This window comes from Ambystoma mexicanum, chromosome 9 (genome assembly GCF_040938575.1).
Source record: "Ambystoma mexicanum isolate Mex_15411 chromosome 9, UKY_AmexF1_1, whole genome shotgun sequence".
Lineage (NCBI taxonomy): Eukaryota > Metazoa > Chordata > Amphibia > Caudata > Ambystomatidae > Ambystoma > Ambystoma mexicanum.
In genome coordinates, this window is record NC_090931.1 from 1,220,086,606 (window position 1) to 1,220,103,921 (window position 17,316).

Consider the following 17,316-nt stretch of genomic DNA (forward strand, 5'->3'; position numbering starts at 1 on the left):
GGCAGCAGGGCAACAGACGGGGTTGCACCTGAACCCTGTAGTCAGGAGAGACATGCGCTCCTGACATCCAGGCTGAGTAAAGCAGGGTCACAGAGGCAGAGGATGGGACCCTTCAGCTGTGAAAGGAAGGTTCACCGCTGGCAGAAGTGTCGGCTGAGACTTTGGGGGAACTGACCCCCATGAACAGCGAGGATCAATCCTGCACACGGATGAACTAGGGTTATAAGACTGCACCGATGGAGGCGGGAGGTGTCGCCGCAGTGTGGACATGGGCCGGGGGAAAGGCCCAGGAGGATGTTTCTCAGTCACTCTTACATTTAAGACCCCTGGTCTTACATTGAAGTCTGGCGCTCCCCACGGGTCTGCACATGGACACGCGCTCTTAGTACAAGCACAAGGTAGGCTCTTTATGGCAGAGAGGTGGACCGTTGTGGAGTGCACATGCTGCAGTTATTCCAATAACTGTTCAGAAGTTACTAAAGTTAACTGTTGATGTTTTGAGTTTGGGCATGGTTGGGGGGGGGGGAGATGGGGAATTATGTGGGGCGGGGGCTCCATCTCAGGATTGCATGCTATGACTAGTGATGAAATGTATGGAATGCTAAGGATGAGGGGAGGGGACTCACAGCTGGAATTTTGGGGTCACTGACGGTTCTCACTTGGAATGTGAGAGGGCTGGGACAGCCTGCTAAACGCAGAGAGGTACTGGGGTTCCTCAAAAGGTAGGTGGTGCAGATAGCGCTCCTCCAGGAAACGCCCCTAAAAAAAACAGAGCTTGAGAAGGTGAAATCTAGCTGGGGCGGTGAGGTGCATGGCACAACCTTTTCTTTCTACTCCAAAGAGATGGATCCTGATCTGGATAGCGGATGGGTTTCCTTTCCAGACAGCTAAAGACCATGCATGATGAGGATGGGGGTACTCTCAATCTTTTGGGTACTTTACAGGGAAGGGAAATGTTTTTAACAAACTCGTACACCCCTAATACTGACAACACCTACTTCCCAAGGGTGGTTGACATGATGGGGGGGTGGGTTCACAGGCACAGGGATCAAGTATGGGGAGGAGATTTCAATTATGCTCTCCAGCCTCAGCTGGATAGGTCGGATCCCAAGAAGCATAGCAAGCCGCTGTCCTCCAAATCCTTGAGCCGCAGACTGGCGGACCTAGACCTCATAGATCTCTGACGAGAGGGGCTACTCCTTTTACTTCCATCCACATGGTACTTACTCCCATTGAGACTACCTCTTTGTGAGAAGGGAACAGTTCCCCCAGTTTCAGGAAGTTGAATTTATGGGCAGAACAATACCAGATTACGCCCCCAAAGGGCCACCATGATCCAGCGAGGACGACATGTGAATCTCCCACCTGGTGCTTCGGGCAGAAGCTCAGACAGACGGGGCATATGTGGAGGAGATTAGACCATTGTAGACTATTCCATGGATGATTATGAGATACTGTGGGAGTCATTCAAGGTGACAATCAGTGGCTCCACGTTACTCTCCACCTTGAAGAGTGCGGAGGACCAGATCAGAACATTAGAAGGGGAGATGGTGATAGGGTTGCTGTGCAGGGCTGAATTACTCTAGCCTACGGTGGACCAACAACTAGCACAAGAGCATCTGGGAAAACATGACTATGCACTCCACATAACCAGGATTCACGGGAAGGGGGACAAGGCGGGGTGACTCCTGGCTTGGCTTCTCAGATGGGAGCAGCAACGAAGCTTGATCACCCAAATTGAGGATGAGAATTGGAACCTGATCACAACACGTAAACATGGTTTTTCAAAGATACTATGTTTACGTGTTGTGATCAGGTTCCAATTCTCAAAGCTATTTGATAGTAAGGGTCCTGTGAACACTGCGGACATGGTGAACCAAGCTTCTCTTCCCAAATTGGGTGTGGAGGCAGTGTCGAAGTTAGAAGAGCCCCGGACAGAAGTTGAAATCAAGCTACCAATAGAGTCCCTGGGGAAAGAGAAAACGCCAGGAGGCGACAGCCTTCCAGACGAATTCTATAAATTGGATTCCGATTTGCTTGTCCCCGGGCTCCGACAGCTTTACGATATGGCCTTTCAAGGAGGGCACCTCCCGGCATCCATGAGGGTGGCAATTATTATAGTATTGTTGAAGCCAAGGAGGGGGTTGTGGCACACTGGGTCGTACCACCACCATCACACTACTCAGAATATACACCAAACCTCTGGAAAAAGTGTTGAAGGAAGCCTCCCGTCTGACCCATCGGGATCAAAAGAGCTTTGTATGGGGCAGAAAAACAACAATGAACCCCAGAACCAACCAATATATAATAGAAGGTGTGCAGGGGCAAAGGAGGAACGGGCAGTGGTCTCCATGGACGAGGTAAAGACCTTCAAATCAGTGCACTCACATGTGCTTGAGGATATGGTCTAGGCTCAAACATGATGCGGTGGATCAGTCTATTATGGCTGAAAATAGGCAATGTGGTATTGCGCAGTTGGCAATTAGGCAGAGGCATGTGCCAGGGCTGCCCACAATCCCTTGTTCTCTTTGCTCTAGCGCTGGATCCTGTGGCGAGAAGTATTAGAACAGTATTCTGCGACGTGGGAATAGTGGTGGGGGGGGTCAACACCATGTCATCCACCTATACAGGGAGGATGTCCTGCTTTATTTACGTAGCCCCAGGGTGCACGTCCCATGCTGGATGTGTTACATCATCTAGAGGCGCTTACCGGCTTCCAGGTGAATGAGGATAAGTCACTGGTGTTTCCGATGCATTGGGAGGACTCCTCCATCCGCTATTTGGGCATTCAAGTTCAACACTCTGTAGCAGACACATTTCAGTATAAACGTGGGTAGAGGGCACTTGCAGGAATAGAAGACGGGATTGCTTTCTGGAATCGAATACCTCTGTCCTTAAGGGGCAAGATAGCGAGATGTCAAATGCTGATCCTCCCCAGGCTGCTTTACTTATTTGCGAACATTCTCCACATGGCCAGGGCCCCCTCCTTCAAACTGCTAGACAGCAGAATCGCAGACTTACTGTGGGGAGGGAAGCGGCACAGGGTATCACTGGCCACACTACGCGTGAGATACCAGGAAGTGGGGCCGGCTTGTCCAAACTTTGAACCATACTTCCTGGCGTCACAATTGCAACATGCAGCCAGATGGCAAATCGGCTAGGGGGGCATGGACAGGCAGTTGATGGGGAAGCCCAAGAAGCACCATACAGGGTTAGAGCTGCTCTGGAGGGAAACGAGCGAGGTGGAGGCGTCTTGCCTGAGCACAGTGTTCAGGCAGGCACGAAAGAGGGCGCGTGCCAAGCTACAGCTGGAGGAGGGATACAGGCCCTTTGTATCCCTGAGGGCTGATGCTAGAGTGGCAGATTATAAGGGACATGGACCACTCCAAATGCACTGGTGGGGGTGTCGGAAGATGGAAGATGTCTTTGAAGGGGGACCCTATTGCCCTACAGCGGCTGAGCAGAGAGATATCATGTGCCCCCAAATGTCAGTTCCTAAATTATGCAAGGCTAACCAGCCCTCTGGCAGCTAAGTGGCACAATACTGGAGGAGACCCTGACCACTCCCATCATACACGCAATCCTTGCCAATAGGAATGAAGAACATGCCATATCCCGATTATATGCCGCATTACAGAACAGCAGTTGCAGAACAGCAGAGCCCAGCTTAAGATAAAAGGTCAAATGGGAACGGGATATGGAAACAACTTTTGAGGAATCGGAATGGCATTAAATATGCATGTGTGTCAGCAAAGTTTCCATAATGCCTGGTTTAAGTTGATTCAGTTTAACATCCTACACCGGGTCTATGTGACCTCCCCAAAAATTGCATTTGATGAATCCAGATCGCCCACATCCGTGCCCCAGATGTGGGCAAAACTTGGCAGGCTTTTGGCACATGGTGTATATGTGCCCAATAATACAAAATTATTATTATGGGGTATTGGCAAGAATAAATGCACTGTTAAGGAGCAAACTGGACTGCTCTCCGAAGAGATGTTTACTAGGGGTTGAACAAGGGGGGAGTTAGGGAAACTAAAGGAAAATAATTCGCTTTCTTGTTGCTGTTAGCAAAATGTAGACTGGTAATCTTGTGGAAATGCTTGAAGGGCCCCCTGCTGGCACAATGGTCAACTGATGCACAATGGTGGGTGGAAGCAGAGCAGCCAAAGGGCCCTGTGTTGGCACAATGGTCTAGTGATGCACACGGGTTAGTGGAAGAAGAGCAGCAGATTGTGCAGAATTGGGGAGAATGGGGTGGAAGGTAGACAAGGGATTTGCATGGAACCTTTTCCTGCACGATTTACAGACTTCCCTCCTTGAGGTATGATAGTGCCCTGCCACAGGAGGGCTTAGCATGAACTATACTGGGAAGAGATTTCCAGCCAACGAGTAGCAGGCACTAAAGGTCGATGTGCAGGCATGGAGGAAGAGAAGGACACCAAGACTGGGTATGCATTGACTGGGCTGGAACGGGGTGGGGTTCTTTTGTTATGGTTCTTGTTATATGTCTTGAAAACCTTAATAAACCGATTTTAAAAAATAACAACGCCACACAAACAAGATTCGTGTGAAACACCACTAAGAAATATGGATATGCCTGGAAAATGGGTGATTTCCCGCTAACAATCACTAAAGAATTAATCTACATAGGGACACTTCTGAGATCTAGTCCTACTAAGGAAGCCCTAATGCCTTATCTAATAGATGAACACGAACATGAGGTCACCCCAATATGAACTCTTCAAAACACACAGGAACAAGTGGGATTAATGAGAAGCAAACTAAATAGTTAGATGTATACCAATTTAGTTAATCAAACAGCCACAGGCAGTATAAAACAGAAGATTTTTTATTACAAAGAGTGTCATATTCATAAAGAATGTGTTATAGCGCATAGAAGGACAATCAACAAAGTCAATGAAAATTCATACACAATGTACAGTAAACCGTACCCATACATAACCCATGCATCAGTCATACCTAAACATAATGAAGTACATTAAAAAGCAAAATACAAACACAGAATTGAAGATAACAAAAAATGACAGCATCTACTCATGTCTGGTTACAGCCAGATGCCACATAAAAGAACCAGAAACTTCCAAGCCCATGGTGAACATCTTTACCCGTTGGGCACACCCATTCAGAGATGACAAAATGTGTGTGAATGAATTGATTTATACAGGCCAGCTCAAGTTTCGACTTGAGGTAACTATTTCCAAAAACTTCTGCCTTCATCAGAGCCAAAGAACACGGCTTTGTACATGTCCATGCAAGCCTTATTCTGCATGCTGCCCCACAAAATATGTGCATCTTTTCTCTCAAGTGAAACAAACTATGCCCTTTCCAACAGCCCAGTGTGAAAAACCACTCAGCCCAAGCGGTGCACCCATGTCAAACCACTGTGCAACCCCACGCTGCACCGCACAAAACAAAACTAAAAAAGCAACACAATCCAGTCACTCTTACCACCGTCCTACTGTGCACACAGAGCTGATATTTCAATGAACTCACAAATGTATAGTTCCAAAGCAACCTGCATGAGGTTCTATGAATCATATTTCACATCAAAAAGGACCTCAAAAGATAGAACTGCTCAACTGCAGCACACTGTTAGGGTTAGTCTTACTTCAGATTCAAGGGTAAGAACCTCCCCCTCCATTGTTCCATGGAGTGTCCACACAGTGATGAGACGTTCCATATGGAAAGTCGCTGGAAAGACCAGTTTGCAAATTAATACATCTGTATATCACCGGTCCGCACATTCGCGAGAAACAAGTGAGCAGTGCCTCTCACTTGTTTCTAGCAGATGTGTGGACCGGTGATATACCGATGTATGTTTGATGAACTAAATTGGTATAAATGGGACCCCCTTTTGTTTGCTGATCTAATAGATACAGCAAAAGGTTTTGGGCCACAGATGAAACATTATTTCTATGGGCTTTTTTTCAAAAATGTTTCTTTATTGGCATTTTTTAAAACAATATCAACGCCCCCTCTCCGGGGTCCACTGGTTAGCTGAGGGAAATAGAGTCCAACTGAACCAATGAGGGTGGAAGGGGAACATCCGCGCCATTATCCAATCACTGTATGTCCAATACCCGTATATTCTGTGGGCACCATTGCTGCACAAAGTCACTTTTCAAAAAGGAGAGCACTATGCCCCACTCTTTCTGGAATTTCTCTGAGTCGCCCTGTATCTTGTATGTAATCCAATCAATAGCAAAAGTGTCCCATATTTTGCAGAGTCAACAAAACATGGGTGATCAATTTTGCTTCCAATTTCTTGCGATAACCTGCCAAGCCGATATGAGTAGAGTTACCAAAGCATTAGTCTGTGGATTTCGAAATTATTTGTTGCTCTTGATCTATCAGACTGCATACATTCTTGCCTAATGCAAGGGATTAGATTTCTGGGACCATTTTCTCCAAGTACCCAGTGACTTCTTTCCCGAAACCCTTAATCTTGGGGCATCCCCACCAAATATGTCTCCAGTCCCTGATCCCCCCCCCCCCTTTGACCCCTCCAGCAATCCCCAGATGCAAAGGCGAACATTTTAAGGAGTTTTCTTGGGGTATAATGCCATTGAAGCATCATTTTATACCATGCCTCTCGGGTTTGCAGAGACCTGGCCATTTTTGGAATGTTCCTCCAGAGCCCCGCCCATAGCCTGTCTGAGACCGCTTCTCCCAACGTGCCCTCCCAAGCTGTCAGGTACGGTCTTTTCTTTTTTTCTGATCACTCTTGGAGAATCGTATATATATCTGATACCAGGTGTTTGTGTCCTTATGCGTTGTGACATAAGTCTCAAAATGGGGTATCAGACGAGTGGCCATCTTGTCTGGTGCGGCGGACATTTTGTCGAGCTGTGTGCCACGTGCCGAAGTTGTGGTGCCTGGCTCGCTGGAACCAGCCCCGTCCAAGTAGCTTGGTGTTTTAACACAAGGCCTATCCTGCACCTCAGGCCGTGACCTGAAAGGCGTATTGACCTTGGCAGAGCTGCTGGTAGTGCTGCGTGGAGGTGCCCCCTCGTACATGATGCTGGTACTAGGGTGTTGCCCCTCGGGAGTAAACCCGGTAAAAGGACCTTGAGGTCCCTCAGCACTGAACCCGGAAGGATCCAGAGACCGTGAGGCCAGTAGCTGTACTAGCCTCGGTATGTGTGCTGGTGCTAGAACCCAACAGGTTCCTCCCGGTAGGGTGCTTCCTTGGGAAGGAGTCGCCCTTACGGGGTGCGATGATTAATAGAGGCCTTTCCCTCGGCCTCGAGCGATGTTTGACGAAGTCCTATAGGTCCTCCGGAAGTAACTTCTTGAAGAGCTCTCTCCACCTAGCTAGCCTGTTCTTCAGTGCCTGTGGAGTCAGTGCGTCGCATGCGGAACAACCTTCCCAGCCGTGGTCGGGGCCAAGGCAGCGGAAACAAAGGGCATGGGGATCGGATGTAGGGAAGAGCTCCTCGCAGGCTGGACACCTGCTGAAGCCCGCTGAAGTCGACATGTGCCGGGGATGAGCGTGGTGTCGGAGGACCAAGTACCTAATTGAAAGGAAAAAGACAAAAATAGAAGAAATCCTTGGAAGAGCATGGGTATTACACGGCCGAAAGACAAACCCAGGAGCACTGGTGAATTCGGCCCGTTCTCGTCGATGCGGAAAAGGGGACCGAGGAGTGGCGCCGGTGGGCAGAGTCAGGCGAGCGCATGCTCCCAGGTCCGCGCCCTGCGCACCTCTAAATTTAAAGGGGAAGAAGTTTATTTCTGGTGAAAAAGGTTCAGTCTCCCGTACGGAAAGGGGGCGGGAGTATCTGTAGTACAGCAAGACACAGTGACACAAACAAATGAGTGAAACTGTAATTCCAATCATGTTAATTGCAGTTTACCAAATTAGGACTGTACAAACAGGCCAGGAGGATAGCTTGGGGGCAACGCGTTTGTCTTCGAAGCAAGACCAAGCTTAGAGACTAGTCTCGGTATTAAATAAAATAAATAAAAAACAGAAGCACAGGAATCTTCTAATTTCATCTGCCCGTCTCCATCCTGCTGCCTACTTATGAATGCCACAAGAACAAGGTCATATATTTTCAGAATAGTGTGTTTGTAAATTTGAATGTAATGCATGTTATTGACTTAAAACAGTGCCCACATCGATAACCAGCTGCCTTTGAATAGCTGAATACGGTAGCAACTGACATTACACACATCATTTTATGATCAATGTCAATCAACTGATTGAGTTATGCCTCATTGCAATTCATTACAAGCATCATTTACCCTAAAGAAACAAAGGCGAGCACACGGCAGGCCCCGACATTTGAAAGGAGGACAAGCTACATGTTACAATGCATGGTTAAAGTCAGAACGTTATTAAACAATGTGTGGGGTTTGTATTTTCTAAAATGAAAAACCTAAGTGTGTTGTTAAGCCGCAGAAACACTATTTTAAAGGTAAATGCAGGTCTTCACTGCATTCAAGACTGCCTGGAATAAAGTGTACTTGGGGACTCCTCAGACTAGTAGAAACAAAGACACTGCTGCTTGCCATTTGCTTAGCGCAGGAGTCTGCAACCTTTGGACCTTCAGATAATTTGGACGACAGCTTCCATCAGCCCTAGCCAGCATGTTCAACTGTGAGGGATCAGGGAAGTCGTAGTCCAAACATATGGCAAGACGGGAGTTGAGACCTCGGTCTTAGAGGGAGCGCGTGTGAGGTCATACTTAAGAACGCGGAACCTGGTCCCTGTTGAAAAAGCCAGTCAAATGTATTTATTCATAGTTTTGTTAACTATTGCATGGGTTTGTAGTATTCGGTTATACGATTGATTATTTTATTAATAACAAATATTTAACTATAAAAAAAGACATGCAAGACTGAGTGTGTTAGGGAGAATTCTCTGTATAGGCTAATTTCCCAAACCTAGTGAGTCCCACAGCAGCTTTGCTGGATTTTTGGGGTTTATTTTTTTCTCCTGCTAAGAGTGAGACTCGTTTTTTTCCCACTCTTAGGCAAGATTTGAGAATGTCCTTTGACTTTGTAATGCGTTTTATGGGCTATGGGGTCTTTTACTCCATACGGTTACATGTTTTTTTGGGATGTGTGTTACACAGCACCCTCAGTGCAGCAACACAGGGGTGTCATATTGACCCCCAAACATAGACTCCATACCCTGGGACTGACTACTGTCTCCCAGGGCATGTAAAGTCACCATTGACTTTACTAGTCTTAAATTGTGAACAGAACCGGTACAAACCACCATATTGTGGAAGTACTGGTAGGGGTAATTAGATTGCCCCTGGGTCTGTTTTTCGAGGGGGCACTGTGCAGTCCCCCCTCGTCGAGTTTCTGGGTGGTGGCAGTGGTTACCACGCGAAATATACCACCAGAATATTTCCTATGGGATTTCCCCATTCATTTTAAAGGCACCACTTTTTTGGTGCAATGTTAAAGATACCGCTGGGTTATTTATTTAATATTTATTCCCCGGTTGGGTCTTTTTGCCAGGACTCGGTTTTAAAATGGCGTTTGTGTTCGCCTCTGTAACTCCAACCCAAGTCAAGCCCTTTGTTCCACTTTTTGGCGGGCTTCTGCACAGAAGCCTCCAAAAGTGGTGCCAGTCTGTCTGGGTCTACAGGATGTGTGGGAGGAGGGAATAGGCACCCTGGAGTGAGTTGCCTCAGCAACTCAAGTCGCACTCTTGTGTGATTGGCCCAGTGGTGAGCCGCCCGGCTCACCACTTAGCATGTTTGAGTGACAGCTAGGACTGGTGAATGGGGGTTTTCTGCATAAAAGCAGGGCTTTGGGGACTGGAACTTCAGAAGTCGCCACAGGACCTAAAGAATCCGAAGAGGGAGAAGCTGAGCTGACCTGCAACGACGACACCACCGGTGGAGCCCTGCTGAACCGCCTCACCACTTCCCGACGACAGAGAAGATCTTCATCCTGGAGAGTCTTCTTCCTTTGAACTGGTGGGGTTAACCAGTTCGCCCTCTTTTCGCCTTCCTGGATCGTCTGGTGGTCGAATCGCCCGTGCCAAGCACCCCGGCGGCCGGATAGCCGCGCTTCACCACTACCGCAAATTAAAGGGTAGTACCTTTTAACCGAGAAACTCAGCGGCTGGTTTCTTCCCTGGCAGTGCAACGATCTCCAGCTTTCCTTCACGTCGAGATCTTCTCTTCCTCTGAACGTATTACCGACTTGCACCCGCTGCCAGGAACAACTGCCCCCGCTGGAGCTTTCTCATCATTTCAGGTACTGTGTCCCGCCTGGTCTCCCTTGCAACAGACTGTTCAAGGTGTCCCGTAAATCCTTGACTCTCTATCCTGGGGTGACCTGGGACCTGTTAACTAACTTTTCTGAACTGATCCAACTCCTTTTGAACTATCTGCAAAGACTTTTAAAGTGTACTTCAACTGTGTGATCTTGGGCACATTTCGCCTTGCTAACTCAGAGAGTGGGCCTGGCCTATGAACTTTCTTTCTCTACAGTAGACTCTGACTTTCTTGACTTGCTGTGGTTCTTTTAAAAGTGTTGGTATTGTTTCCTTTTCTAATTCTGCCTTTTCCCTCCCTTTTTAAATAATTATTGGAGTGCCCTCTTGGTTAAGTGCTCACCTCTGTATTTGATAATAAGTGGTGTTCTTTTCCTAAGACTTGTCGAATAATTAATCAGGGAGGTGTATATATTTCTAGTGACTGTGTTTGAACTTGCTTGACATATTAGTGCCAGTGTATTTTTACAAGTGTGTTTTTAAATAAATAATTCTATACTTTTATACCAAAGCTCTGGTCAGTGTTTGCTTGTGCTACTGTATTTTTGTACCTAATGTGTATACTCTATATACTGCCTAACTCTTCTTGATAGAAGTTGACTGCTCAGCCAGAGCTACCAGGTAAATCTGGGTGGTACAGACTGCTACCAATTGGGTTTACTGCCAACACCTGTAGTCTTAAACTTTTTGCAGTAGTCCCTAAGGGAACTGCACAGGTTTCTGCCTAACGGAGTGGACTGCTGTAAGAGTCAAGCTATCATTAAAACTAATGGTGCTTAAGCAAATGGCAAAACACGACTTCTACAAGCTTCGAGCTCATTGGCAAAAGCGGATTTTTGCTATGTTTTTTCTTTCCAAAACCTCCCCTTTTCTACAGGTTCTGGCTAACAGACTTTAGAGTTTAAACAGTGGGATTGTGGTACAGTGGTGCTTTTCTTTTGGCTTGTAAGTAATGTAAAGGCACTGTTTCTACCAGTAAGAAAGGTCCCAGTCGTTTGACTTTGATAAATTGTTCAGATGAAGGGCAGTGAACAGAAGTCTCATCTATACTGAATAATCCTCCAGGCAAGAGAAAGCGATAAAGCTTACCAATAAGTATACAATTAAATGATATTGGTATTTTTTTAAAGCAAAGAACCTTTTCACACTAAACTTGGAATATATATTATTTTAGGAGAACTGCAGTTCCTCATTTGAACACAAACTCACCAGAACATGACATACGAATGATTGCAAAAGAGAACATGTGCTTCACTAAAACTGGCAGGAACATCGTGTGCAACTATGTTCTTAACAGCAAAGCTGTGAACCTGCAGAAGCCAAACCACCAATGCTAGCAACAGATGCTTCCCTTTTCCCTCCACGAATACTAGTTTATATCTTGGGGCAGATCAAACATTAGCACTGCGGTTAGTTTCTACATTGCTGCTCACCTACATTCACAGGGTAATCAAGGGGAACAGAACCCTACAAATGCCAATTAAGTTTACTTGGAGCGATCTCAATCTGTGAGGTCTGACGCTGTACAGTTCGTCTGCACTGGTATGCAGGGTAGCTATTATTGCGAAATATCTAAACCCATAACGAGTAATGTTAATGTAAAGTGGGTTTACGGAACTCGTTTCTTTAGGCAGGTTGTCCTATAGTGCTGTTTTCTGCACATTTCTTTCATTGAGCAACCTACTATTTATGTGGGTGTTATTATTATAAAGCATGTCTAGTTGGTATAAAGAATGTGTTTTTGCTTAGGATCGCCCCAACTATAAATAAAAACACCAAGATATATAGGCTACATCTTTGGATGTGGCGCAACTATTAAACTAGGTCAAATAGTTCAACTAGCAAATACTCCTCCTTGGCCTACTTAAAGTGGCCCAGAGAGACTAGCGAGCAATATTTGCGGGAGCTGATAGCAACATGTTGCACCTGAGGTATACATTGGGGATCACTCAACAAGAGCAAATAACTCCTACAATTCTACAGGGAAAAAAAACAGGGGGGCAACAATAAAACTGGGACGAACAGTTCATACATCGGGGCAAAAATGTAACTGTCATTTAACAGGTTGCACAAAGCAAATAGTACGATATTTGCTGGCCCTGAGGAGGGGATAGTCTTGCACATTTTATTTTCTGAGTTCAGAATTGGAAACAGCTTGAGTGCAGTGTCCTCGGAGAGCTCAATAGGACGCTTGAGTTTTAAGTTTCTATATGATTTACATTTTGAACTTTACATTTTCAGTTGCCGGACACCAACACTAAACCGATACTAATAACAATGTAAGGCTCGGTATGTCTATTATGTCAGAGAGAATTATCCACAAAAACATCTGAGCAACTCCTCGTGTGAGAAAAGTCGATGTAATTTATTCTAGGAACTAAATGAGTGTAAATAAATGATCGTCCAGACAGACAGACGCATTCTGCTTAATCACATAAGTATGGTTCATTGTTGAGATGGGGTAAAAAAAAAAAAAAAAACTCCTCTTTTTTTAGTTGTAGCCGAAACTAACAAGAAGACTATCAGTTTACTAAATAGTCTCTATAAATTAAGGCTCAGAGAATTACTTTGACCCTCATCAGATTGAAAGATGCACAAAAGTACTGACAAGTGCTCCTACCATTTATATGATGATGGATTGATTCCCTCCATGTTATCCCAATAACAGAACTTCATTTGACTAACCCACAAGCCCCTCAAATCATGCAATCTGCAAGCACTCATACCATATATAATCCTAAACTGGCATGTGTACCTAGGACGCGACAGAGACCCATCCCTAAACTGTTTTAAGTAATGTTAAGACATGGAATAGGTGGAATTTCAAATTTGGTCTCGAACGTGGACCTTTTTTCACCATTGAGCAGGATGCCTTTTTGGTCCTGGTAATGCATTCCACGCTTCCTCTGGTCAGTCAGTAACTGCACTTGAGCCACTACTGCTCCAGTTGCTCGCGCGTGCGCTTGAATTGATGGAGTTCTGCAGAAAACAAGTGTTTACCTGCAGTAGGTGCAGCTGGATTTAGAAGTATTCAGAGGAGCCACAAGGTCAAGGACAATTGAGACTGATCTTTTGAGAGGGGTGAGGATTTGTGTAGGCATTGATAGATGGGGCCTTCCTTACCCAGGTAGGTGTACATGGTCGGAGGTGGGTGGACATATCTTACTCTAGTTGCCTTTTAGGAGGGAAGGTCAGCGTTTATGTGGTGATTTGTCTTTGACTCAAGGTTTTCCGATTTCCAGACCAATCCCAAAGATAATAACACTTATTTTTAATTTGAGTTTCCATGAACGGAAACGACAAATCAATTTAACCTTATCTGAATTGTCAAAAGGTTGATATACAGCATGTCCGTACAGAAGAAGAAAACAAAATGCATGGAGGTTTTGTTTACATGCCCTTGTTGTTTGGCACAAGACAAGTCACTGAGTAATATGACGTTGTCCAACTATAACACACCCATTTGACCCATTGACCTCTTAAAAAAAGTGAAGAGAAGTTGAAGCAAAATTAATGACAAACGTGTTTAGTAGAAACATTTTGCAAGCAGAGTTTCTGACCTGTGTTACTGGAATGAAGAGGGGTTCCCCGGTACACAGCAAAGTCAGTTTCCCAGATTGATGCAGGCGTCCTTCGGGTTTTAAGTTGGTTGTGAGTTTACTTCCACTTTTCTTTCCACCCTCTTGACCATTTCCCTTGAGTTCATCTGTGTCACTAAGGCACTCAAAAAATTCATCTTCACTGTCACTCCATGAGTCCCAGGATTTGGCAACTTCATTTTTTTCTTTTTCAGGCTCCAGGTAATTGGTATAATGCTGATCCTGTGCAGTGCCAATATCACTGGATGATTTCTCCATTGATCCACTAAGTGGTCGGTCCAACGCATTTGCCTTCTTCCCCTCGTCTCTCGATTTCTTTCTTTCAATGCAACAATTTAACATCTAGAAAAAGACAGGACAACACATTTATCAAGGTCACTGCATGGTACCCTACGAATTCATAGGATCAATTTTGCTTCACCAACTATTCCAAAATTAAGTCTGTTTGCCAATCTTCCGAACAAACCTACAATCATGAATTGCAAAAGTATGTTTTTTCATTAGATGGTAATCTTTAATTTGATGGTATACCTGAAGTTTCTGATGCAGCAAGCAACATCGCAGATCTGGGGGACCATGGCTCAATCTAAAAAATAAAATAGGAATAAAAACAGTGACCATGGAAATAAGAAAGAAGCAATGGTATTTGTGGAACATTCCATCAATCTCTGCATTATTAAAGACCTACAAGACTACTTAGAAACTTAACATCATTGACATATAGTTGGCTTAATGGTGCAAATCTCCAGGCTATCCCTCTTACTACGGTACAGTAAAAGGGCACCTGGAAGGCATGCCATAAGATGTTCTTTGTTTACTTGTAAGATGAGGACTTGCATTAAGGTCACTCTGAAGTGCCCTTTTGCTGTAACAATGAATAGCATATGAACAGAAAAGTCCCCATTCCCGCACCTGCTCGAGTCGCCCCCGCCCAGAACTGCAAAAATGCCCACCAACCCACACAGACACACACACACACATGCGCGTGAAAGCCAGGCCCTGTAGCACAGGTTTCGCTTTACATAGAAAAAGTATATTATGCGCATTAGCAGTGCAACATTCCCTGACACACAGAAGTGATACAGAACGATGTAGCAGCCTTTTAAGTTTCCGAACTAGCACAAACGTTGCGGATGTTGAAGGGGGATTCAGGTAAAAAAAATGCCCAATTTGAAAAAGGGGGTATGGGGGAGGGGATTTATGTATTTTGAATATTAAAGGCCCCACAAAATCAGCCGAATAAAGAAAAAGATTGGTCTTTTTTTGTGTAGCCTTTAATATTCGAGATTATCAAATAGAACCAAAATGTTGCTGTGGTATTTCCGTTTACCAGCGACACATGGGGTTGGGGTGGCAGGGCGTCATTAGATGGAGGGGATGAAGGCGGAGTAGCCCTCGGCTAAATAAATACATAAACAGGAATGGTGCTGGCTGCGTTAAATGTGGCCAGATGACAGAATCTACCCCCAAAATAGGCATAGTACAGACAACAGCTGCGCGAGCTTAACTTACGAGCAGATGCAGCATGGACAGCAACAGGATAAGCTTACCCCACATACAACAGTGAATTGAATGAACTGCACATTTTCATCAATCAAGATATTTGGGGGATTGCCACCAAGACAGTTAGTAACCCTGTGGCTTCTACAAGCACTTAGCTATCAGGTTTATAGAATGCAGTTAAGGATACAAATGCACTGGTGTTATCACTATTTCCAAGCACTTCCGCCACCATACAAATTGCATGGTTTTTCCGTAGGGTAGGGGACTTTCGCTGGAAAATGGCCTAAGCGGTAACCAGAGGCTGAGCTTTTCCCCAGGGTACTGCAAGCCGACACACTGGCTGCAGAGAAAATATGGGGGATTTACTGTATGCGAGGCATGGGGAGGAGGGGCAGTGGACAGTTGATCCTGTTAGCGGGCGCCAAAGTGGCGAGAGTGGTGTCCCTCGCTGGCGCAGCTGCTCGGGCACGGGAAAAAGACAGAATTGTTACGATTATGAATGGGGAGGACTTTTTGACGTTGCTAAGGCCTCAACATGCGCTAAAAGGTGGGGAACATATCAATACGTTTCTACCCTGGTATACGAAACTCAGCGACCATCGAGAGGGTAGGACTGTTGATGCAAATACCCACGAAGTAAAAATGGGCAAGCAGACCTTACAACAGACCCAATTTAGGGCCTCAGAAGCTAGCAGAATGGAGAAAGCCATCAAAGTTCTGGCCGCAAAGTCCACCTTCAAAAATGTGCCAGCTTTTAAATTCATGGTCGAAAATCAATCACCCAAAAGTTGGTAAAATATTGAACTCCAATCACCAACACAAAAGCATGCCGAAGTAAATAATTGGAATTGGTTGGCAGGAGCATTGGGGAAGCAGAATTTAAAATAGAATGGTGGAAACCAGTCTAAATTGAATATCCGAATAGGATAGTGGAACTCCAGAGGTTTCAAAGTGATGTTTACGGAGGAAGTGAAAACTTTGGGTCGCTATCATAGCCTCTGCCTGCAGGGGATGTGGTTGAGATCAAAGCCCTCATGTGAACGGTATGAAGCTTTCCTCAACCCAGCTAGCAAGGGGAGGATGGGTCGACCCTTATCTGGCCTGTTAGCATTGATTAAAGTGGACAGAGGGTTTAGGATAGGTAAGCAATGTAACCCGAACCCCTATGTGAAAATAAGTTTAGCAGGCAATCTCCGTGGGGGGACTCCAAGTTCCTGCTGGTAAACATCCATCGAAAAGTCATTAAATTAGACTTTGATGAGTTCACTAGGTCTATTATGGACACAGTGGATAAAGTCCTAATGGACTGGACAAACCCTCACATCATCATAATTTGTGGAGATCTGCATATCTGCGTGTTAAGTAAGCGGAGCAAGCCACTGCCACTATCGCAATTAGAGGGGGGAACGAGCAAATGGGTACAGGAAATAAGGAAACGTGATTTTTGGATGTTAAATGGTCAGACAAAAAGTGATCGGCCCGGGGCTTGTACCTGGGAAAGTAGAGGGCAAAAGGCCTGTCTCGATTACGGTTTTGTTTCCATCAATACTGGGAAAAGGGTGGAAAGTTTTGAAGTGATCCCTCAACCAACTAGCGATCACAATTATATTTCTTCAGCCAGATCTCACACGGAAGAAAATGCCTCTGGTTGACCTCGCATGGGGGAAAAATAGGTTAAAAATAAAGCAGAGTGAAGCAGAGATAATCCAGACCCTGTACACACAGACCATTGCCACCCACCCAGAGTGTTGAATACGTCTGGATCTGGAAAGAATTTAGACAAGTCACAGACAAGAGAGGGAAAACCCACATAACATCAAAGCATGCCTATAGCCTGGAGTTAAATGAAGATGAATTTTCAGAGCAGAGATGAGGGAGTTAAAGCGGGAGAAAGCCCCAGGGATGCGAGAGAAAAAATAAGGCTATGCAAGCAGAAATATAAAAATTGGG

The 17,316-nt window shown here is 45.4% G+C and overlaps 1 protein-coding gene across 2 annotated transcripts in view; it reads right to left on the minus strand.

The window, feature by feature from the left end:
* The window catches only part of RAB3GAP1 (RAB3 GTPase activating protein catalytic subunit 1), a 1,600,561-nt gene that overhangs the window by 663,259 nt on the left and 919,986 nt on the right, over positions 1-17,316 (minus strand). For both annotated transcript variants that reach the window (XM_069616562.1, XM_069616561.1), the window contains exons 16-17: positions 14,395-14,449; positions 13,825-14,205 (exon numbers count right to left, since the gene is read on the minus strand). In XM_069616562.1, coding sequence (XP_069472663.1) covers positions 13,825-14,205; positions 14,395-14,449 — 436 coding nt within the window. The remainder of the gene's footprint in view (positions 1-13,824; positions 14,206-14,394; positions 14,450-17,316) is intronic.